Raw genomic sequence first — 24,161 nt, forward strand, 5'->3', positions numbered from 1 at the left:
CCACAGGGACCATTTTTGAAGTTTTGTCTTCTCTTTTACTAAATGCCTTCATCATATTTTATTGATTGATATTTATAGTCAGATATCTTACAAATAATAACTTATGTATGCTTCTTGTCAACCTCTACTATCTTACTTTAAACAATTTTTTTTAACGGTGAAATTTTATAAAACTAGCAAGAAGCTAGAAAAGAACCATTACATCAAAGTTGTAGCAGAAATATGATTATGAAGCCAAGAACTCCAACTAATCTTTGCTTTAATGCACCTATTAGAAATCCAAAAAATGACTTATAAACAACATCATCAAAAACTAAAGATTTCCTAGGAGTAGCCGCTCCAAAAATCGAAGAATTTCTGAAATTCCAAATACACCAAAAGCAAGTCAAAACCACTGCATTAAAGACCTTTTGCTGACCTGGTCTCAAGGAGATAGAATTTGACCGCAAGATAAGAGACTCGACAGAAAGCTAAGTCGGAACTTGAAGACCCCACCAAACAGCAATACGTGACCATAAAACAATCAACTCGGCACAACCTGCGAAAATATGGTCAATTGTCTCCACACCGCAGGAACAAACGGGGCAGGTAATCGAGTCCACCATAATACACTTATGAGATAGACGAGTCCACCATAATACACTTATGAGATAGACGCTCTCTAGCATGGATGTTGAGAAGCATGATCCTCCATATAAGAATATTGATCTTAATGGGTATCCAATTGTTCTTATGGGTCTTGGGACCTTATGAGACAAGCATTATACCACACATGTGTACCATACATTTCCAATCTTGTAATTTTATAAACCACTTCATAATATGGTTTGATAAGCATGGTGATTATTTTTTGAATCATGACAAAAGCATGTTGCAATCGAACACATGCTTATCGATAAATTTAGAGGTAACAAAAGATAGAAAAAATATATATAAAAACATATTGTAAGTGTGTTATATGCCATATTCTTTAATATAAATCATTAATAAATTACAAACTTGGTCTTTAAGCTTGAAATTAAAATAAGTTAGAATGTTGTAAGTCACTTCCTACTTTTAATAATTAAAAACATTAAACATGTAAAAAAGTTGTCGGTTCTTACTGTCACAAAGACAATCTTTCTCACTTGCTTATAAAGTGAATCCAAAAAATTGGCACAAAATGAATTAACTACCATAAGTTCATATTACTATAGTCTTATCCAAATCTTAATGAAATTTGAAACTATTTAGAAAAACTCCACCACATAACAATGTCATATTATGATAACAATGACATGTATACAATATAAAGAGGAAAGAAGGAAAATTAAATGCCTAGAAACATTACACAATGATTTCCGTTTTTGTTCACAATCTAATCGAACATATTCATGACAAATTTTTGGGCTTGGAAAATATTAAAAAAAAAAAAAAAGATTTTTATTTAGTTGCTATCGTATGTTTGTATTGCCATTTAGTTATAATAAAATTATTTTCAAAGTGAAATCTTTAAGATCTTTGAAACAGTCCGAAAAAGATAATAAAATAATACTATGAATTATGTTTTTCTTCCATGCAAATTGTATTATCTGATTCATTTAACACACGAATTAAAAATAAATTTGGTGCATGTTTGTCTAAGTTTGTAATTGCCGGTACTTGTTTATATTACTTTTGTATGCGATGGTTTATTGGTTTGATAAATAAGTTTGCTATAAAAGTACATTAGAACTGTATAAAGAAAATCATAATTCAGAATTTGCAATGCTATAAAATAGTGACCCGTACTTTTATCTTTTAGTTTAACTTTATTATATGTATTTTCAAATCAACAATTAAGAGTGTTAGACCGGTGGGAGTGGACGCGGTAGAGACCGCACCTCCGGTGCCACCTAGGTCGGAACACCCCTCCTCCTTTATTCTTTATGGGCAAAGCTCTATTTATAGGCTCTAAAAAGCCAGTTACATTATATTGCAATCACATGATTTCAAGACGACAAACTATATTTATATTTTAGACCCTTAGACTATTATGGGTCTTACATACTTTATGTCACATTATATTATTACTAACCGACAAACACTTTATAATTATTACCCCCGCCCCCCCACCGGTTTGGGTGCGGTTAGGGCCGCACTATGGCAGCAGACGGGAGCACTCCTTGGGTGATTGTGATTGGATGACTTTCTTACCCTTTGGAACACAAACAATGAAAAAAAAATTATTAATAAAAAAAAAAACTCAAGTGTGGCACCACTCCTTGGGTGTGATATAAAACCTCATTTTTGTGGTAAAGAATGAGATGGTGTCTACATGGCACCGTGGTTTCATGAGGGAGCGTGACACCACTCTCTCCAGCCTTATAATTGAGTTTTAATCCAAAAAAAAGTCTATGTTATAAACTTATAATTAATATAATAATCCAATTACATAAAATAAAAATTAACTTTTGATAAGCAAATTTTTTATTTGATCATAAAATAATAAGTTTATAATAATATTTTCTATAAGTAAGTTTTATTGATTCTTTAAACCCTCAATTTTGGACTTAAATTGTTAGCCTCCATGCTATGGTCTAAAGAAACATATTAATATATTCTTTTAAATTGAAGTATATATGTTCATTCATCCAGAAAATATTAATTTAAATGTATTTATATAATGCTAAACATAAAATACTTTTAAGTAAATATTTTTAATCAACTTAGAAGTAGAATAGAATATTATATATTTCCAACTGTAATAGCAACCTGTATATCACATATTTTGTAATAATGTTTATTTTAGAGTATGTATTTTGAAACTGTATATGCAAAAATTGTATATAAAATATTTTTTAATAATAAGCTCATTGCTAAATAAAGGACCTATTTATCTAAAAAACAGTTGCCAGAAAAAATAGGCAAAAATGTTTTTTTTTCTTTTTCTTTTAAATTGGATGGAATGATACTTGTAACTTGTGTGATCTGATAGATTCGTTACCCCTATTATAGATTTCATTGCATATAAAACCTCCACTAAACCCCTCACTCCTTTGAAATTAGCTTTACGAAAATGAATCCAACAACGTTAAGCCCTATGCTTCATTCTTTATCGCAGTCCAACAATCCATCCAGGTTTCTAATTCTTTCCTACGCTTGTTCGAATTATTCGTAAATTTTTATTGTGTGGGATTATTGCACAAATCTAGTAGAACTGTAGAAGTAGTGCACAAGATCTGGATATTATGTGACCATTGATAGGAACTTGTATACGCTTTCTTGTTGTTTAGAAATTGAGAACCGTTTGCTTCGATAAATTCATGTCAGTAGTACTTGGATTTTGGCTTTTTCTATTAATTTGATGTGATTTCAATCTGCATTTTCCTTTTTGTGGTTTTGGCGATTTCGGTATTGCCTAGGGTTGACTTGCTTTGGTTGATCAAGTACTACATATTCTGAACTCGAATATGATTCTGTTCTTAGAGTCATTGAGTTTTTTTCGCTTGTCATGACTCACAGTTGTTGATTTCAATAGGCAATAAATACACAAAGGGATTCAACTTTAAGACCTCTAGGTTATATTCCGAGCAAGTTTTAATAAAGTTACAATGATGTGATTGATTTTGCAGTTGTATTACTACTTCTCCACCTGCAATCTTTCTTCTCAAATGGAATTCTTGAAAGTTGTATCACATCAATGACTGGGGATTCTCAATCTCGTACAAGTGTCAAACCTTCAATCAACTATAGATATAATCCTCATGGAGGACCTTTTTTTGACCTTGTGGATGTTACTCGTGAAGATTATGCTCCCAGTTCCCATGATAACAGGAAACAACCTTCTCAAAAAGCTGAATCCAGGTCATCATCCATAGTCAGCACTACTGATCTCATATCAGGAGCTGGACAATTATGGAATTTTGCCACCTCATCTCTTCCCGTTTTACGCCATAGAACATCAACACAGAACAATGATAACCTTCAAAAAGCAAACACATTTTATTATCCAGCAGAAGAAGGGAATGTAATTGCATCTATTCCCTCTGAAACTCAGAATGTCTCGATCAATCTTAAAGCTAAAACTCATGTTTCACCTACAGTAGATGTGCAAAAAGACCTGGATTCTTTACATGTAGCCAAAAAACTCTCTTCTTTTGATTGTTTCAGTGATTCTCACCATTGCTACCACCTTCTGAGATCCTGCAAAGAAAAAAGGATTTCTAGTGTAATGATCTCGAATGAATTCCAAAATGTATATGGATGGATGACTGACATACAGCTTTCAGGAGCAAAGTATAAGAAAAGAACCGATTACTGCTCTAATGCTGTAGAAATAAATGGTGTTGAAACAATCGATCCAGATGATGCTACTAGACTTAATGATGTGACTACATCACATGAAAATACAAACAATATGATCAAAACTAGTGCAAGTGTTATGTCTCTGTGCTCAGATTATCTTCTTCATCCTATAGAAGAGAAAGAGAACGACTTAAGTGAGATCATAGAGGGACAAGATAGTAAATTTGTCAACCATGAAGTTTGTACATCAACATCATATAAACTTGCAAAACAAGAGCATGCTTTTGCTGGAGCATTTGCTGGAATATTTGTTAGCCTGTGTCTGCACCCCATGGATACAGTGAAGACTGTCATTCAGTCATGTCCAACAGATCAAAGATCCATTCCATATATTAGCAAGTCAATTATATCTGAAAGAGGTATTATGCACTGTGTCTGTTACTCTGTTGTTATTGAAGGAATTTCATTAAAACTGATTATAATCTTGTTTTTTTTTAGGTTTATCAGGACTTTATCGCGGAATCACAAGCAATATTGCTTCTTCAGCACCAATTTCTGCAATTTACACTTTCAGTTATGAATCAGTAAAGGGGGCTTTGCTTCCCCTTTTTGCCAAGGTGAAAGGGTTTTCTTCCATATATATTTTAGAATTAGTTTTCTTGATACTTAATTTTACAAATTTCAGGAGCATCAATCATTGGCTCATTGCATAGCTGGAGGTTGTGCAAGTGTTGCCACATCATTTGTTTTTACTCCAAGTGAGCGAATAAAGCAGCAGATGCAAGTCGGCTCACATTATCACAGCTGTTGGTATGAATATGAATATGATCCTATTTTTTACTATAACTTTTGACTTTTCTGGTCAACTAACTGATTTTGTAATTTTGTAATTTCACAGGAATGCTTTTTGGGGGATTGTTGGGAAGGGAGGCTTTTCATCATTATACAATGGATGGGGAGCTGTACTTTGTAGGAATGTTCCTCATTCTATTATCAAGGTTAGATTAGATTAGATATAATCCAACTTAAATTTTTGAGTGTAAAATCTAACAAAGGTTTCATATTTATTGTTTTAGTTCTATACATATGAGAGTTTGAAAAAGCTGATGTCTTTGCATCAAGCACATGCTCAACCAACCACACTATCAACGGTTTGTTTTTTTGATCTTCAAGTTTAGGTGATAGAATGTGATTAGGAATTAGTAATTAGTAATTAATACTCATTGTTTATAGCTATTATGTGGAGGATTAGCTGGATCTACTGCTGCTTTGTTTACAACTCCTTTTGATGTGGTGAAAACAAGATTGCAGACACAGGTTTTTTGTGTTTACTTTTTAACATTTTTCATTTGTGAATAAACAAAAGATTTGAATAAATAAAAGATACTCATATGAATGATTGATTTGAATAAATTTTGTGTAGATACCTGGATCTGTAAACCGTTATCATGGTGTTTTTGACACTCTTAAAGACATAGCCCAACATGAAGGACCCAAGGGTCTATATAGGTAATAATGATATTTAATAAATTCACTTTCAAGAAATAAATTTATTATTTTTTTTTTTTATTTTCTGAAAATGGATGGATGGCATGGAATCAGGGGGTTGACTCCAAGATTGGCCATGTACATGACTCAGGGAGCACTATTTTTTGCATCTTATGAGTCCTTTAAAAGGTTATTTTCTTTGGAAGCTGAACCTAGACCTATTCAGCTCCAATCTTCATCATAAAAACCATGTAGCTAGTTTTTGTTGATTATTGAAGCATTTTTTAGGGGAAACAAATCAATTGATTCTTGTGAAGATGGATGGATGGATGGATATGATTGTTTTGATTCTTTTAGTTTAGGTGTCATATGATATGATATAAGATGTAACATTAGAGTGCAAAATTCATGTAAAGAGAAGGATACTATCATATACTACTAGAGAAGATAAGATGTGTGAGGATTGAGGGAGGAAAGGAAAGGAAACTATTCTTTTTGTAGAATGTCGCTGAAATTAGTTGCCAATTTTTTCAACTGCATAATATATTATATTATTATTATCATTATATAATCTAATCATATGATTCAAATGCTTTCCCACTTGCTACTTCATAGTTCATACATATTGACTAACACAAAAAAAGATGATCCTAAATGACCCCATCAAGTATACGTCAGCCATCTACATTCATAAATCCAAAGATTCATAAGTTCAACATAGTTACAAATACCCCACTTTAATATTCTAAAAAGATAAAACAGATAAGGCAAGAATATATAAAAATGATAAAAATAAAAATAACTTGTACTTGCTTCTACACTTAACTCAATGAAATAATTTGAAAGATTTCAAGCACATGTGACGGTCAAGTAAAGGTGTCAAACTAGACAGTTGTGTTGTAGTTTTTATAGTAAAGGTGTTAAATTAGGCAGTTGTGTTGTAGTTTTTATAGTAAAGGTGTTAAATTAGGCAGTTGTGTTGTAGTTTTTATCTGACACAATACAACGCTTTTTTATATAACACGAAACGATATCATGTTATTTTTAACTTAAACGAAAATAACTTAAGTAAAACATGATTAACACAACAAAAATAACATAAAATAACCACCATTTTATTTAATTCATACTTAATCGTAAAAAACATGACAAACACCGAAACAGATATTAATATCATGTTGAATTTTGAGCACCAACATGATGTCTTGTTTTTTGCACATGACACAAACACACAAATTTCAATTTCATTGGTTTATAATCTAAGTTTTTTTTTCTAATAGAACCATTTACACATGTATCCAACTAAACTTGAAGTCTGGAACCATCAACTTTTGGCTTTAGCTGATGGACACATATCGGTCAACTCCTGATATTGCTAAGCCAAATGTTGGTTCATAATCTAAGTTATTTTAGACATTATAATTGACATTCTACCCTTGGCAAAAATACAGTCTTAGTCGTAATTAGTGCAACTCTAAACATCGTTTAATGCCAAAATGGTTTGACTATTTCTTTTTGTGAACAAATAAGTATCTAGTATTTCGGCCTTGAAATAGAGTTTATGATGTTAAGTTATTACGAATCCTCCAAGGTATTTTCCCCTCTTGATAGATAGATATCATGGCATAAAAACTTGTTTATCTTTTATTGATATGCTTGTTTTGAAGTAAAGTTTCTTGAAATAAAGAACCCACCCACATTTGCAAACTTCCAATATCTTTCTGTTCAACAACAAGGGAATGCACATTCTTTTGTATAACAGACCAACTTATTATTTATCATTCCAGAGATACAAATATTCCTCCATATCTTACTACACCACCTTCATATAACTTACAAAACTAAAACTAAAAATTAAAAAAAAAAAAAATCCTCTTTCCCATGCATTCTTAAATGAACCAACAATATAAACAATTTTGTTTTCCCCCTCAAATTGTTCCTAACAAACTAAACCTATCTAAAGATTATGCAAAATCATTTTAGGCTTCATCATTCATGCACGAGACATTGGAGAAAACGGTGGATTAACTACAAAAGTAGATAAAATTTCATCAACATTCTTACTTGATTTCCCTTTTTGCCCCTCTGCCATAGCCTCCATCAAGTGTTTGACTTCATCCTCAATAAAAACCCTCAAAGAATCACATTTCAAAATCTTCCTCTTCACATCTCCTCCACATGCAACAATGGAAGCTTCTGTTCCATGCAACATAGCAACACATATGGAGAAAGCTTGTAGTGAACTTAACTGTGCATGAAAGTCAACCACATATTGTCCCTCTTCGGTCAACTTCATGGTCAAACCTGGCATCTTCTCTTTACTCCCCTGTATAAAAAAATAACCATTAACCTCATTATAAGTTTTTATATAACTTTTTTAATAAAATAAAATAAAAATAAAAAAAAGTAAAAACCTTTACCTTGAAGAAAATCTCCACATCTGTTTTCACGTGATGATTGCCAAAAACAACAAGGGGACACCCCATGTCCCACCCTCCACAATCACAACCTCCACCCATTCGCCACCTGTCAAGTAACCGGGAGGCCCCACCACGAGCTTCACCTTCGCCACCTGGCAATGGCAAACCATGGTTACCTGAAGGAATCACCACATTAACTCTTGTTGGGGTTGAAGTTTCAACAAGATCATGATTTCTCATATCCCCTTCTTTGTTTTTCAATGGAAACTGTAAAACAATGGCTGCAGTTTCAAGATCCGGATGTAAATCTTTCACAGGCCATGGATTTGAATTTGAAGAATTAATGTTGTTGACTTTTTCTTGGTCAATTTGGGTTTCTTTTGGGCGTGTAAGATCATATAACACAAATTCTGTGAGCATGGAGTTATTGAAAGCTCCTGGATTTATCAATTCTGTACATAAATAACAAGAAACTTGCATCTGAGCCATCATTAAAAACTCTTTACTTCCATTTCTATGATGATGATGATGATCCTTAGATGATCCATGTCCACTGACATTACTTGATCTTCTGTTTTGAGCCATGTGAAAAGTATACACCCAATTAAATCCATCTCCCATATTCCATGTTTTTGCGACCCAAACATCATGTGGATTCTTTACAGAAAACTCAAAATATGGCATCCCATTCTTGTTTCTCACCTTAAGAATCCCACTCAAGTGAGCAGCTGAAGAAGAAGAAGATGATGATAGGATTGAGCTACAAGAATCTTTTTTCTTACCCTCATCGGTGTTTGAGAAATCATTTAGCAATGATTTTCTCAAAGTAGTCTTTCTTGATGATGTTGCTTCATTCGGTTCTTCGATCTTGTGAGACTTTGACTTTGTGAAGGGGTCAAACATCTTTCTGAAAGGACTGAAACGAGTCTTTGACGAGGAAGAAGAATCGGTTTCTGATTTGGTGGGAGATTGGGGGATTGATAATCTTGAAGATAGAGATTTATGTAAAGGGATTGAAATGGAAAGATTCTCCTTGTTGACTGAATTGACTGAATTATTATTAGTATCCTCATCTGAACCACATAAGGAATCAACTATTATCTCAGATGAAAATGGAATATCACTTTTTCTTGAAACTTCAATCTTCTTTCTCCCTTCACTGATTCTATTCATTTTGCTTGATTCTATGGAGCTTTGATACACAGAACCTCTTCTTGGTGCTTCTTCATCAACTTGTAACCTAATTGAAGGAGCAGTTCTACAGGATGCACTTCGGTATCGATTGAAGGTTATTTCTGTAAATTCCTTGTTTTGACTCAAGGATGATGATACTTCATTTCTCAACTTGGGTTTAGGTTTCTTTCTAACCTTTCTCTTTTCAAGATTTGAATGATGATGATGATGAGGAGAAGGAAGAACAGTCTTGGGACTTGCATCCACTACACAGTACTTTTCAAAATCCAGCTCTAAATCTTGACCCATTTATAATAAGATCTGCAGCCTTTAATCAGTAGAACACAACGGTTAAGTTTATTTAGAAAAATATAAAGAATTAAAAGCAACAAACAGTAAAGAGTTTTGAATATAATAGTGTCATGAAAAGGATTCACGTTTACCCCATCTTTCACGAATCTCATACAGTTAGTTACAGTGATTAATCTTTGATCTCACTAAAAGCAAAAGCAGGAGTTAATTTCTAACTTGAGAGACAAGTTCAATTCACAGAATATTTGAGCCCTAATTGTTACAAAAATCAAAACAACCACTCAAGATATCTCTTTGAAGCAAAGTATCAAACAGGTGGAGGACATAGTGATAATGATAAAGAAACAAGATGATTAAAAAGTAATATAATTGCAATTATATATACATACGCTTGCATTGCAGGCCAAACAAAGCACCAATGATTGTTGGGAGATCTGGCACTACTACCCCACCACCACCCACCAGATCTTGATAAAGTGAACCCTAAGTATCCGAAAACACAACACAAGTTATAAAATCATAGCTTCCATCAGCTTCAACCTTTTGTGTAAATGCTAATTTGCTTATATTCACTAATTCAGGTAAGGTCTTGAAACAGAAAACCCAACAGATCTTTAGACCGTATTTTCCATTATTCTCCCGATCCTTAAGTTCTTAACACTACACATTTTCACCAACTCAAGAAAGATCTCGAAGAGCAAATCACAATGTAGATAAATTAGGAGCGGGGTGTGATGAGAAAGGGAGCAAACAATACGAACACTAATCAAACAAACAACACAAAAGCAAAAGGTGAACTGTGGAGAGTGAGAGAGGAGAGAGAAAGCATGCCTTGGAGTGAGAGAGCTGCTATTGCTACTAATGATAGGGTTTTCTCTCTCTATGTATAATCTGTATACGTGTAACTGTACGTATATGTATGTATGTATATGATCTACCAGTCTCTCTCATGGTTCCACAATAAGACACAGAGAAGGAGAGACATAGAGCTGCCATGGTTTGTGGTGATGTCTGCTAAAAGCATCTTCTTTCCTTTGACCCATTTTGCAATTCCTTTTTAATTTCGACTAAAAAATCACTTTACTTCCCTTTAAATTGATGGTGTTACAGTTTAACCCCTGTGATTTTACGGAACACTTGAACAATGTTAGATAAAATTTGATTTGAACTATATAAGATTTTTTTCTTACTTATTCTACTTTTATTTATATAATGAAATTAATATTTCTTTCTATTACTTTACATTTATAAAGTACAAATGTAATAAAAATATTATATTGTTATGTAGGAAATATATATTTTGTTTGATTCTTTTCTTTCGTGCTATTGCAAATTTATTATGTCTATAACTATCAATTGTCATACGTGTCTAGTTATTGTTTTTTTGATAAATTTATGTAAATAGTCTCTGTTTTATATAAAGTCATAGGTTTAGTATTTAATTTTTTTTCTTGATAAAGATGGTATATATAGTTTTAATTTCTTGTGTGGTTGGTCCATAACCCATGTAAAATGTATATTCTATTATTTTTATTATCTTTTATCTTTTATTTTTTAAGTTTAATCTATATTAGTCTTAAGTTATATAAATAAACTAACATAAACCTTAACCCCCCCCCCCCCAATTTCCACTTGAACCCTCCATCGCCAAACATACCACACTAACTTGGATTGCCACCATTACCACTTGTGTCGTTGCTATTCCCTTTCTTACTCATTTGTGGATTGTCACCCTTCGTCTTTGTTGACGCTTTTGCTCTCCCGATTAAGACTGAGGTATGGAAACTATGATTTTTGTTTGTAGATAGAAGAGGATAGCGACGCTAGAGGTTTTTCCCCTTCTGCCTCATTTAATTTATCGGGCATCGTTCACACATGTGATGTTATTTTTATTCTTTAATGTTATCTATGATGTGCAATTCAATCTCAAACCTACAAAAAGAATATGGATACAAAGCACATACACACAAAGAGGTGTATTTCTTGGCATTCTCGATCTTTTTTTAGTTTTGATTAATGTTTTGTGTGTTATGTTTTCTTTATTTCTCTCACCAATATATGGGTGAATTATTTGTTTGTTGTGCATATCTATATGCATTTTGACATTGATTGGTTGTGCATATTTAAATGACTTTGTATCTATTATTATTTTAAGTTTTTTGTGTGCACATTGTGTTATGTGTTCTTTGATTTATATGGAATTAGTCAACTAAATTGGTTAATATATTGTGCATGGGGCGCGGAGTGAGGGGCAAAGTGAGCAGCTGCACAAGACCCAATTTTTTTGGGGACCATTTTTTTTTATTATGTTATATATGTATTTATATATTTATTTAAAAATAAAAAACTTATAATAGCGATAATGGCCATTTTTTCCTGGCTCGTCCAGGACATTTGAGAATATTTAAATCCTCAAGACTGACCCTGATATTGTGAGTGTGAGCATCCTAGGTTGATATTGCATCGTGTCTTTTGGTTATGGGAATGGGAGGTGCGGCGACGATGGTGATGACATGTGTATGGTGGTGGCAAGTGGACAATAGAAGAATGAAGTGAAAAAAAATATTGTGCAAGTCTATGGGTATAGTGGAGCTCTTTCTAATTTATGAATAATATAAGGACTACTTAAATAAGTAAAAGATACACAATAATAAAAAGGGTAGAAAATATATTTTAGATAGGTCGGTGACCAACTATGCAAATAATTGAAACTATAAAGACCATCTTCGTCAAGAAAAAAAATGTAGTGCTTGGCTTTGTGATTTTTATAAATCATAAGGTTCATTTATGTAATTTTGTGTTGATTTTTAAAATGAGATAAAATTTCCTATCGATTTGTTAAAGTAACTTCCAATATAAAGTATAAACGCACTACTTTGGTAATTATCATGTTTCTTCGACGAAAATAAAAAAAAATAATGAGATGTTCTTAAAAGGGAACATGCATAACATGAGTATAAGATGACCAACTTAGCGATTTCGATAGACAAAACTGTCTATGTAGACTTTGTGCATGGAAGAATTATTTGGGGTTAAAGGTTCCATTTTATTTATTATTGTTATAAAGTTAATATGTTTGTGCTTTGAAATATTTATGTGCCTTTTCCAAATAATATTTTACAGACAAATAGTTTTGTGTTTTACATAAACTGCATGTTATATCGGTTTGTTTTAAGGTTTAGATCGTTATTTGGAAATAAACCATCGTGTTTGTTTCTAATTGGCAACAAACATTTTATATTTTAAAAAAGTAATCGTTTTTTTATGCATTTGGTCTAAACATTTTAAGAATTCATCTCAAATTTAATTTAATTTATAAATTATTTTTCATAATTTTTAAGTACTTCTTATTAAAAAAATTGCACTATTTTTAAACCATTTCACATATACTTTTTTAGTTTTATATAATGTTTAGAAATATTTTGTTAAAGAAAAATTATTTTATATTTTTTAAAACTTATTTACACTTTAATACAGGTTAAAAATATTATTAGATGTTATAAAAAAGTATATATATATATATATATATATATATATATATATATATATAAAATAAAGTATATGAAACGTTTTAAGAATATTATAAAAAAGTTTTAAAATAGTTGTATAAAAATGTAAAAAAAAAATTGCTAAAACAATTTAATTTTTTTTTGAAAGTATATAAAAAACTTGTAAAATATTAAGAAAAAAAATCTTAATAGATGTTGTAAAAAGTTATAAAAAAAGGTCTTTAAAATGTTTTAAGAAAACAAATTTGTAAATTAAACTAAATTTGAGATGAATTCGTAAATGTTCAAACCAAATTTATAACAAAAGTTAAAATTTTAGGCCGAAAATATAAGTTTAAAAAGAAAATATGATCTATTTTTTTTTTCTAAACGACGAGTTAGTATTATTAACTTACAGGCACACACAATAAATTCTTTACAAATAAATTCGTTACAAATAACAATCTAAACCTTTTTTTTATTAGTTCTAGTTTTGCAGGTTTTATTATTAACTACAAAAATTGAGCGACTGAATTCAAAATAACAACTCAAGTGAACGATTATAATCCATAATTATGCTTCTATTTTTTACGTTTTGTAAGTTCAACCGTACTTAGTCATTATTGTGTTAAGTATAATATTATAATACTTATCCAATTAATAGACAATTGTTTGATTGGAGATCAATTGATCATCTTCAAACCTTGAGGGGTTTCGTGAATGTTACCAAATGAGAGGAATCACTTGTAAGATTTGTAAAATTTGCTTCATGCATAATCTAAAAATCAGTTTCACTTAAAGTTATTTTTTAATGAATATGAATATATAAACAATATAAGATATATATGGAATTTAAGATTATTTCTTAAAATAAAAAGAGTAAGAACTCCAACATACATATATTTTATAGGCACTATCATACCAATATGAGATATACTAACAAATAAAATATATACTTAAGAAACTTTTATTTTAACAGATATATAATTAACATTAAAATCATATATTATAAATATATTAATTAAATAAACACTAAACATTTACAATGAAATTGTAAATGTATTCTTTTAATTTGTTAGCAACGTATGATATAAAATTTGAAACGTCAATCTATTAAAAATGCCTTCTTTCTTATGTATAATCTATTTAAAATAAAACAAAACAAACTTTTGAATCTATATAAATATTTTACAATCACCAATAATATAATGAAAGAAAAAATTTGGATCGAAACTTGATATGCTTTGTTTTAAACAAAGGGCCTATAAGATAATGTGTAACCACACTACCACAGTACACGTCTCAATAACTAATATAGAATATACTCATTACCAATATCTATTATTATATTTTGTTGGGAATTGCGTGTAATTAAAAGCACAGATATTTTTAATTAAATATTGGACAAGATTTGAGCATTAATTGTGGCGCCAAAAATTATAGATTCTATATATGAATTTAAACATGGTGCATGCAATTTGAACGAGTTATGATTAACTTATAAAAGTTATAATTTGATTACTTTCTTAAGGGAAATTTATATGTATTCTTAAATCGTTTTGTGTTCTGTATATCCCATGTACAGGGCCGACCCTGAGGGTGTTCAAAAGGTGTCCATGAACAGGGCCCACTAGGGCCCAAAAATTTGGTTAGAGTATTAGCCTTGATTCTGATTTTGGCCCAAATGAGATTAGGTTTTGTGTTATCAACTTCCAATATCGCGCGACGCATGAGAGTAGTAGAGCGGGAAATCCAAAATTTTGGGGAAAAAAACGATTCGGTTCCTTCCTGGTCGCTGATTACGATTTACGCATGGAGAAAAAAGTAATGATGGCTATTGGGCAGTGAATCGTTTACGATCCTGGGCACCAACGATCTCATTATTTATTCAAAGTAAGAAGAAATCAATTTGGTCCCAATAACCTCGAAAATCATAAGCAAATCAGAAAGTTTGAGTTCTTACTTCTTTCTTCTTTCTTACTTTTTTGTTCTTCTTTCTTACTTTTTTGTTATTTCTTACTTCTCAAAAACTAGAAGCAACAATCCGGCTCTAGTATGAGGTGAGAAGTTGGGAAGCAAAATCACAAAAGCAAACATGGAATAAAAAATTTCAGGAAGCGAATTGTCGCTAGCTCAAATAAATCATCATTATCATTTTTTTCAATATACATACCGTCTCCGACTTTTGGTTTTTGTTGGCCTAAACACTATGCAAACATGTTTGTGTTGTGTTATTTCGATTCCTTCCATTTTTCTTATCGGTTTCCGTTTTTTGTTATAATATCTATTGATGTAATTATCTTAGTGCAAAAAGCTAAATGTTGTTTCTAATATTGTGTTGTATTTACTTTTAGTAATGGATGCTAGTATTTTGTTCTACATTTACTTTTTTCCAATAACTTGCTAATTGTTCACCAAGTGTTTTTAAAAATTTAGTATCTGTAATTACCTTTTGAGTTCTAAATGTCTGTTTTATTTTGAATTACCATTACCATTCATAAATTGGTATTTGATATTTATTATATGATTTCAATTTCCTTTAATTTCTTGATTTCATACTTTTTATATAGTTTGATATGCTATTTGTAATTGGAAAAGTATGAATCTAAAAGACATAACTTGATGATTGTTTCTACATTGAAATATTTGAAGTCATACTTTTATTTGTCTTGTACAATAAATAAAACTGTTTAATGTTGGAATAAAAGGTATGAGTTTTTTTTATATTCTACTTGATTGAATATATATATATATATATATATATATATATATATATATATATATAAAGAAATTTAAGGCCCAAACTATATAAATCGTACGGGGACTCCAAAATGTCGGGACTGGCCCTGCCCATGTAAATGTAATAATATATATGTATCTCCTATTTAACAATTTATTTAAGTGAATGAATATGTATAGTAACACCTTTTCTTAGTCACTTCCATTATTAAGTCATTGATTTTTTATTTATAACAATTAAAATCAATAATTTTGAGATATTTTTTACAAAATTGAGTACTTTGACCTCCCATCATAGGTTTACTAGTTGTCTTGTTTATGTGGGACCGATCCATTGGCCAAGGCAAACTGAATAATCGTCATGGACCCTTCAAATGCCAAAGGACCTCGGTTTTATATCGTTATATGGTGTGACATATTATATTTAAGTTTAATTGACTAACTTTTCAAAAGCCTATTAATTTTAAGCCTAATAGACTAATTTTTCAAAGGCCCTATACTCCCTCCTCTAAGACCCGATGGTATGTACGAGAAGGATCTCTCACTTTTTGTCTGTCACGTCAGTATTTCCCTAACTTTTCTTTACTTTTTGTCTGTCACGTCAGTACGACTCAGATAGCCAAGAAAACCATTTAGGTTCGTACGTTCACGAATGAAGAATATATCCTCGCAGCAGAGGATTAGGAGTTCAATATATGGCGTAGTTTTCCATAGATGGTGTCAAATATTCAATGGATACGTCAGAATTGGAAAGCTTAGTTAAGCTCGTAATAAGGACTTAGTGGTCCTATGCCAAAAGGACAGAAACCGTAGGATCGATGTCAAGTAGAAAAGCATAGTATGAACATCGTCTAAAATGCGTATAGAGACGCCTAGAAGATGATCATTCGGGATAGACATGTCGATTAAGAGGAGTGGTAGTGCTTTACAAGGATTTTAGATGTATCAACATTATACATAATAGGATTGATAGATCAAGTTGTTGATCCAGGTTCAACCAATAGTTGGATAAGTGTCACGACGTATTGTGAGTGGGCATAAGAACGAATTGCTCGAACAATAGTGGAACCTTGATATAGGTAAAGTAGTTAGAGCCATGCGAGAAGGTTATTGGTAACCCAATGTTCATTATAATCTAGTAAGTTGGAAGATGAGAAAGACTTATAACGAGTCCGTTATCAATATTAGATTAATGGTTCCAGTGTTTTCCGAACCAACAAACCTGTTACAGTGGTTTTAGATAAATTTCAGGATGTTGGAACACCTGAATTAGGTAGAAAAACCACTGTCAATCTAGATTCGTGTGTGTTTTAAGCGTATAGTGTAGAAAGTTGTCGAAGAACACAAAGTAAGAACGATATACCATACACCTTTTAGAGGCATGTTCCGGAAAAAAAATTCCATTAAGAGATCGTTTCCCAAGTTAGTCGCTTTATAATGAGTCTATTGTGTCGATATTTCACGTTTGAAGGCGATCTTCAATCGTAAATGTAATTTCTGGAAGTGCAAACCGACGAATTTCCGGTTTTGGAAATTTTCACGAGGAATTTGGGAGTACGTCTACGAAGAAAACAAAGTTCTACGGTTAAATAAGTGCAAATAGGCAAATTCGATGCAGCAACGTCAACTAAGATCACGAGTTGATCTCGATGACTCCAATAGGGTGACGTCCAAGAGCGCAAGGAACGTGATTTCGCGGACGAAATCTTTGTAATTGGGGGAGAGTTGTAACACCCAATTTTCGCATTCCAATAGAATTCAATATAAACAGTCGTTTTATAAAATTTGAAGTATAGATATATTACTTTTTATCCAAATTAATCATCATAAAAATGTAGGAAACATCAACACGATTTCCGTAGATATATAGAACACCCGAATCCGACTTCGTATGAAGAAGTTATGCTTCTTCGAAGTTTCGCGATTAAACCGACACGACTATGCGCGTCGTAAAATATGAATCAGAGATAGATTACTTATTAACCTTAGTGATCTAAACAAAAGTCATAGTAGTCATAAACCCGAGGGTGTACATATAGAGAACATACAAATCTAATTTTGTATGAGGAAGTTATGATTTTTCCAAGTTTCAGCGTAACAGTATGCGACACAGAAACCGAAATTAAGATCAGTAGATTGTTAGGAAAAACAATATAAATGAGAGTTGAAGATCTCGTCAATTCCTATCCATGAATATAAAGACAGTCAAAAACGGATATCGCATGAGAGAGTTATGATTTTTATATGGATTTTAACAGTCCAAGCCTATAAAAATATAACTTTAAAAATAAAGTGAGAATTAGCTGACAGAGTCAAAATGAAAGTTGTAGATTTCTTTGATAACTGCGTGTGGATATAAAGAACTCAATTTCTTTGTATCACAGGAAACAATACGAAGATAATGATGCTCGAATCTGATGAGAGATTCAAGGATATATAGGTCATAGTATAAAAGATATTGTAAGACATGTAATGACTACGTTTATTCTTATGTTTCTCGTATCAATTATGACATCCCAAAGTTTTAATAAATCAATAAAAAAAATTTCTTCGTAAATACTTTTTATGGGACAAATTCCGCAATATAAAGAATATTATGTTTTAAAATAGACATAAATAAAAAGGTATTTTCTGACCGTGAAAATATGGATGTCACACTAATCACTGAATCCTCATTTGACGGATGTCAGCAGATCCATCCGACTTCATGAACATCATATTAAGTGAATCAATCAAATCCTGAAAACCTCTTCGTCTCGCATCCAACTTTGAAATATGTTTTACAAACTATTTTGAAATTGATGTTTTGAAACCATTTACCACAATTGAACTTAAAAAAAATATTATACTAAAGGTTGTTTAAATCGTATAAACGACATTTCAATAACACCATGTGTTACTTGTATTTCCTTTTCAATCCCTTTCTATAACCTCCCTCCCAATTTATTAAAAACTCAAGAAGAAAACATAAATGTTATGGAAAACAAACCCGAAATGGAGAGAGAACCTAATTTTAATTTTAAAAAATAAATAATATTTTGAAACGTTCAAAATAAAATAAAAAGATAAAAGTCTCTTACAATAGATAAAGACAAAATTGCAAAAATGGTCATCGTGGTTGACAAAATACTATGATTTTGGTCAAAAAAGTTTTAGTGGTGCATCACTTGTGCAATTTAAGATATTTTTAGTGATTTTGGTCCCTATACACCTAAAAAGACGATTTGTACCCCTTATATTTGTTTTTTATATTAATTTTAATGATTTTAAGTAATCAAATATTAGAGAATGACCTACTATCTCCCTTTCCTTTATCTCTCTACGTCTACCCTTACCCCTATCATGCCATCCCCTTCTCTTTATCTCTCTTTGCACCATTTTTGTACATAAACACATGTAGATTAAAACACACACACATACACATGTAGAAAACGAGCATAACAAATATCCCATTCCCTTTCTTATTCGACAAGAAATCAAACAACAATGAAGAAATCGAGCATTAATGGAGAATGTTGATGTTTTCGACAATTAACCATTTAGTGGCTCTCAATTCTTGCATGATCTTGAATCGCTGTAACCCTCTAGGTTCTTGAACTACTTCAAATTATTCCAGATTCAATTTGATTTTTTGCACTTCTCTGATCTATGGTTTTATTGTGCTTTGATTTCCACATGAAGGAGACGAACTTAAATAGATGTATGGTCGAAATCGAACTCGCTAGAGAATACACAGTTCACCACAAATCAACATCACTCACACTTGAGAAAGAAATAGAGAGTGAAGTATGGTTGAAATCGAACTCGCTGAAGAAGGGGGGAGAGAGAGAGAAAGAAAAAGAAAAAGAGAGAAAGAGCAAGGTTAGATTTAAAAACCCTATCAAGGTGATGTAGTTCATTTATAGATTCTGAACAACCGGAGAGTGGTGGTGTTAAATGGTGGTAGTGGTGTTGATCGATGGTGGTGGTGGTGATCGAAATGTGAAAGTTGGCTCAGGCAAGGTGTCTCCAACAACTGTTGTGGCGAAGATGGAGGAAGGGATGATAAAGATGTTTATGGATGCGAATCGGCTGATGAATGATGTGATACTGGAGATTTTGAGTGTGACAATTGTGTATCGAGCAACTCCATTTATCGAAGGATTAACCTAATTTCTTATTGGGATTCATGACGTGAAATTGTTACAAGAATTCAAATCTTGTAAATCAACACTCAATTGATTGTATTTGTGGATCATAAAGCTTGGATTTTTCATGGCATTTGGGACATTTTCATATAAAATCTAGGTGGTGGTGGCAGGGTGGTTGTGAGGTGGGATTTCTTTTTGGTGGAGATGATGTGTGTGTTTTCTTAAGAGGGATTGGTAGGAGTCATAACTTAGGTGGGGTGGGATGAAATTTCTTTTTAGTTTTTTTAATTAAAAGAATAATAAAATAAATAAAAGGAAATTAAAAATAACTATTTTAAGAGCATATTCATCTTTTAGGTGTTGTATGGACTACTATGCACCATCAAACAAGACTATTATGCACCATCAAACCTTTTAACCAAAACAACATATTTGACAACCAAATTCACCATTCTTACAATATTGTCATAGATAAATTACCAAAAAAGAAGAAAAAACCTATAGACAAAAGACGTAACGTTTTCTATGGTTGTGATCGGTGTTAAAATTGGTAAACCACGCTACTGAATACTTGATTGCGTAATTTCGTGTAATTTTTATTTTAGCCCAAAAAGAAAGTATAGAGCTCCCCCGCCTTCTCGTCACAGACACAGGCATCACCAGAATTTCCCAGTAACAAAAATGCGCGACAGGAGGTACCTAGCTTCCAGCGATGACGAGGAAGACGACGCGCCTCCGCAGCCATCACCGAAAGAACCGGAAATGAGGTCTAGTCAGCGGAAGAGAAAGAGGATGAAGTTTTACGAAGATGATGACGAAGAAGAAGAAGAAGAAGCAATTAAGCAAGTAGCCAAATCGAAACGAGACAAGAAAAAACCCAAGGACGATGAAGAGGACGAGAAAGAAGTTTCCCCGCCACCAGAAGATGACGAGGAAGAAGAAGTACCTGTGGAAGACGCGAAACCAATCGGCGACGTTGTTAGGGTTTCAGGAAAGGGGAAAACAAGGAGGAATCATTATAAATCGTTCGAATTTGATGGCCTTTCTTACGAACTTGTGAGTGCCTTTTCATATAATAATTCAGATTCCTTTGCATTTGTTCCTTGTTATGTGGTTTAGCATGCTTGATGTTCTCTTACATAGTCTGCCATACTTCTGAATCACAAAGCAATTTTATGAGAATCTAGGGAATTAGTCTAGAGTTTAGGATTGGTCTGCCTGCAAAGTAATAACTCTTTCTTCTCAACTAAAATTTTAACGTATCTGTTGGTTATTCTATAGAGAAGCATTTTGCAGTTTTATTATCTGCATCTAAATAGATTGTAGGACTTGTGAATTATGAAACAGATTCTTCAAGCTCATGAAAGAGGAGTTCTAGGATTTGGCTTTGCTAAATTCAGTTGATAGCTACACACTGTGATCTATTTATCTGTTCAGTTATTCTGTCAGATAGAAAATTTCCAACTCTGTTTGATGTTAAACTTGTGGACCATGAATAAGTTGTTCATGCAACCATGTTTCTGTCTCTGTGGATGTGCAGGAGGATCCTGTGCTTTTAGTTCCTGATCCTGAAGGACCAAACAAGAAGCCATATGTGGCTATAATCAAGGTATTATCTACTTTTCTAAATCAAAACTTTTATGGAAACTTGATTCTTAACTTACATATCATGCACAGGATATTACCGAGACAAAAGATGGGAGTGTAATGGTGACAGGACAATGGTTTTACAGACCTGAAGAAGCTGAAAAGAAAAATGGTGGAAACTGGCTATCAAGTGATACACGGGAACTGTTCTACAGTTTTCACAGAGATGAAGTCCCAGCTGAATCTGTAATGCACAAATGTGTTGTCCACTTCATCCCTGCAAACAAACAGATCCCAAGTCGTAAACTCCACCCTGGTTTTATAGTCCAAAAAGTCTATGACACCATTTTCAAAAGACTCTTCAAGCTTACAGACAAAGATTATGAAGACAACATGCAGCATGAAATCGACTTACTTGTTCAGAAAACCATGTCACGTTTAGGAGACCTTCCTGACATCAAGCTTGAAGATCATGACACAGAAGAAGATCAATTAAAAAGTAAAAGACTCTTGAGAAGAAAGAACATGAACATGACACCAATAGATGTTAGTAGAGATGAAGAAACAACAACAAACAGGTCATCTGGCCCATTATCAAGATCAGAAACACCAGGAAGCTGTACAAGTAATCCTTCAGAATATTACAACATTCTTGCAAAGAACAATGCTGTAACTAGTGATCATCATCGTGATAGATGGCTTGAGAAGCTTCTAGAAAGTGTTCAATATGTCTGCAGTAATGTATCTGAAGACAAGAATGATAAAGTAACAGGATCAAATTCAAAACCTTTGTGGCCTGTTGATGCTGTTGTTGCTGTAGCTGCACTTGAGAAAGCTTCACATGAGTCTCTTTCTTCTGATTATCAGAAATATAATCAGAAAATGCGTCAATTATGGTTTAATCTCAAGGTTTATTATTATTATTATTTTTTTTAACTTTTCACTTCTTAATTAGCATCTTTAATTAACAATGTTTTAACGCGTACAATATTTTATTTACAGAAAAATGCACAGTTAGCACGTCGCCTTCTTAAGGGAGAATTAGAAGCTTCAAAAATATTTAACATGTCACCTAATGAGTTGAAGGTATGTGTTTTATTTACAATCTTGATTTTTTTTTAGAAAAAAAAACACAGAATCTAAATAAAGAAAAAACTTTTAGGAGGGATTGACAGCTGAGGAGATAGCAAGTAAAGAGCCTGAAGAGGATGCTCAAGTGCAGGTAATATTTCTTTCTTTCTATTAATTTGGTGTTTTAAAAAAAAAAAAAAAAAAAAAAGTAAAATGAGAGTTTGGTGTATGTTTTTTTTATTATATGTGAACAGATGACAGATGCACGATGTAAAAGATGCACAGAGAAAAAAGTGCGATTGATAGAGATCATATCAGCTGGACATGCAGATAGATATCAGGTAAGAAGCTTTGTTATGGGTGAAAAGTAAAGTAAAGTAAAGTAGAGGGGCTATTTTTGTTAAAAGAGTAAAGTAGGTTTGTATTTTCTATTGTGTAACAGCTTGAGTGTACTGCATGTGGTAACATGTGGTATGCTTCTAGAGATGAAGCATCGAGTCTTACAATAGATGGGCCCAGTTCTGCAAAGACTGTGGGGTCCGCACCATGGGCCACTGCAAAATTTGAAGATGTTGAAAAGAAGCTGGTCAGTCCTCGTGACCACCACCCTACTCCTCCTACTGCCGCCAGTAGTGATGGTGGTGTTAAAAAAGTAAATGAGCCGGAAAAGCAGAGATCCTTTAACAAGTCTAAGGTTGAGGACCAAGATAACCTCCCACCACCACCACCACCACCAAGTGATCATCATGTAGACTAGTTTTGACTTTTAATAGTTGGAATCGTATATGCATCTCTTTGAGATATATCATTATCATTATTATGAAAAGCTTACAAATCAAAAACAACAGTTAGGTAAATTCTTGTGTGTTTTTTAGACGGATAGGTTGTCCATCCAGGAAATTTTGTGAAAGGTCTGTTTTGCCCTTGGGTTTCAGTTTGGGGATGTTTTCTTATTTTCCCCCATTTAAATATATTATGGGTAAAATAAATGATGATATTTGTTTGGATAAAAGGTTTTTTTTTTTTTTTTTTTTTTTTTTTTTTTTTAAGACTATTGGATTCTAATTTCTTACATTCCAAAAAATACAAATTTTACAATTTTTAAAAATATTAGCGTGAGAAAAGTTGGGCGAAAAAAAAGAACAAAAAATGGGCGAAAAAAAGCTTTTTGGCTTGACCCATTAAGTTATTATGTTCATATTAAGTCAAAAAGAAACAATCATATATAGCTGTGCATATTAAGTGCTTAATTTATTAAGCTCATGAAACTTCTTTGTCTTGCTGTATAAAGCATCTTCATTTTTTCTTTTGATACCGTGTGTTTTCTGCTCTCTTTCGGTGTCTTTGTGTTTGGTGGGCATGGGCATCTTTGTCGTGGGAAAATGTGGACCTTTAGGATGTTTGATGTAAGCTTTGGGGTCAAAAAGAAGGATCCGTTAAATGTGTGATATGAATAGTCGTATGTGTGGGGAGAATTTGGTAATTTT

At 32.4% G+C, this 24,161-nt stretch overlaps 3 protein-coding genes across 6 annotated transcripts; 2 read left to right on the forward strand and 1 right to left on the reverse strand.

Moving 5' to 3' along the window:
• The first annotated feature begins 2,933 nt into the window (after positions 1–2,933).
• LOC145122247 (Mitochondrial substrate carrier family protein) lies at positions 2,934–6,330 on the forward strand. Of its 2 annotated transcripts, none has more exons than XR_013714621.1 (9): positions 2,934–3,099; positions 3,594–4,685; positions 4,765–4,883; positions 4,952–5,076; positions 5,165–5,264; positions 5,343–5,417; positions 5,519–5,583; positions 5,690–5,775; positions 5,869–5,914. XR_013714621.1 is itself a non-coding variant. In XM_079057881.1 (9 exons), the coding sequence occupies exons 2-9, from the start codon at positions 3,662–3,664 to the stop codon at positions 5,996–5,998; spliced, it is 1,743 nt and encodes a 580-aa protein (XP_078914007.1). In that variant the 5' UTR covers positions 2,937–3,099; positions 3,594–3,661; the 3' UTR covers positions 5,999–6,330. The 2 variants fall into 2 exon arrangements, 1 of the variants encoding a protein (XP_078914007.1); XM_079057881.1 differs by having other exon boundaries at positions 2,937–3,099; positions 5,500–5,583; positions 5,869–6,330.
• Positions 6,331–7,618: 1,288 nt separating this feature from the next.
• LOC145119868 (bromo-adjacent domain protein, putative (DUF3527)) lies at positions 7,619–10,686 on the reverse strand. Of its 3 annotated transcripts, none has more exons than XM_079055634.1 (3): positions 10,491–10,686; positions 8,175–9,675; positions 7,619–8,080 (listed from the first exon to the last, which is right to left on the reverse strand). In XM_079055634.1, the coding sequence occupies exons 2-3, from the start codon at positions 9,654–9,656 to the stop codon at positions 7,748–7,750; spliced, it is 1,815 nt and encodes a 604-aa protein (XP_078911760.1). In that variant the 5' UTR covers positions 9,657–9,675; positions 10,491–10,686; the 3' UTR covers positions 7,619–7,747. The 3 variants fall into 3 exon arrangements, with proteins under 3 accessions (XP_078911760.1, XP_078911758.1, XP_078911759.1); XM_079055632.1 differs by having other exon boundaries at positions 10,049–10,685; XM_079055633.1 differs by lacking the exon at positions 10,491–10,686 and adding an exon at positions 9,791–10,014.
• A 9,855-nt stretch (positions 10,687–20,541) lies between these two features.
• LOC145120336 (bromo-adjacent homology (BAH) domain-containing protein) lies at positions 20,542–23,686 on the forward strand. Its single transcript, XM_079056165.1, has 7 exons — positions 20,542–21,072; positions 21,557–21,625; positions 21,694–22,512; positions 22,606–22,689; positions 22,766–22,825; positions 22,929–23,015; positions 23,117–23,686. Exons 1-7 carry the CDS (start codon positions 20,698–20,700, stop codon positions 23,429–23,431), a joined length of 1,809 nt encoding a protein of 602 aa, XP_078912291.1. The 5' UTR covers positions 20,542–20,697; the 3' UTR covers positions 23,432–23,686.
• Positions 23,687–24,161: the final 475 nt, after the last annotated feature.

The sequence above is a fragment of the Lactuca virosa genome, chromosome 6, assembly GCF_052849685.1.
Source record: "Lactuca virosa cultivar CGN04683 chromosome 6, Lactuca_virosa_CGN04683_v6, whole genome shotgun sequence".
NCBI classification, from domain to species: Eukaryota; Viridiplantae; Streptophyta; class Magnoliopsida; order Asterales; family Asteraceae; genus Lactuca; species Lactuca virosa.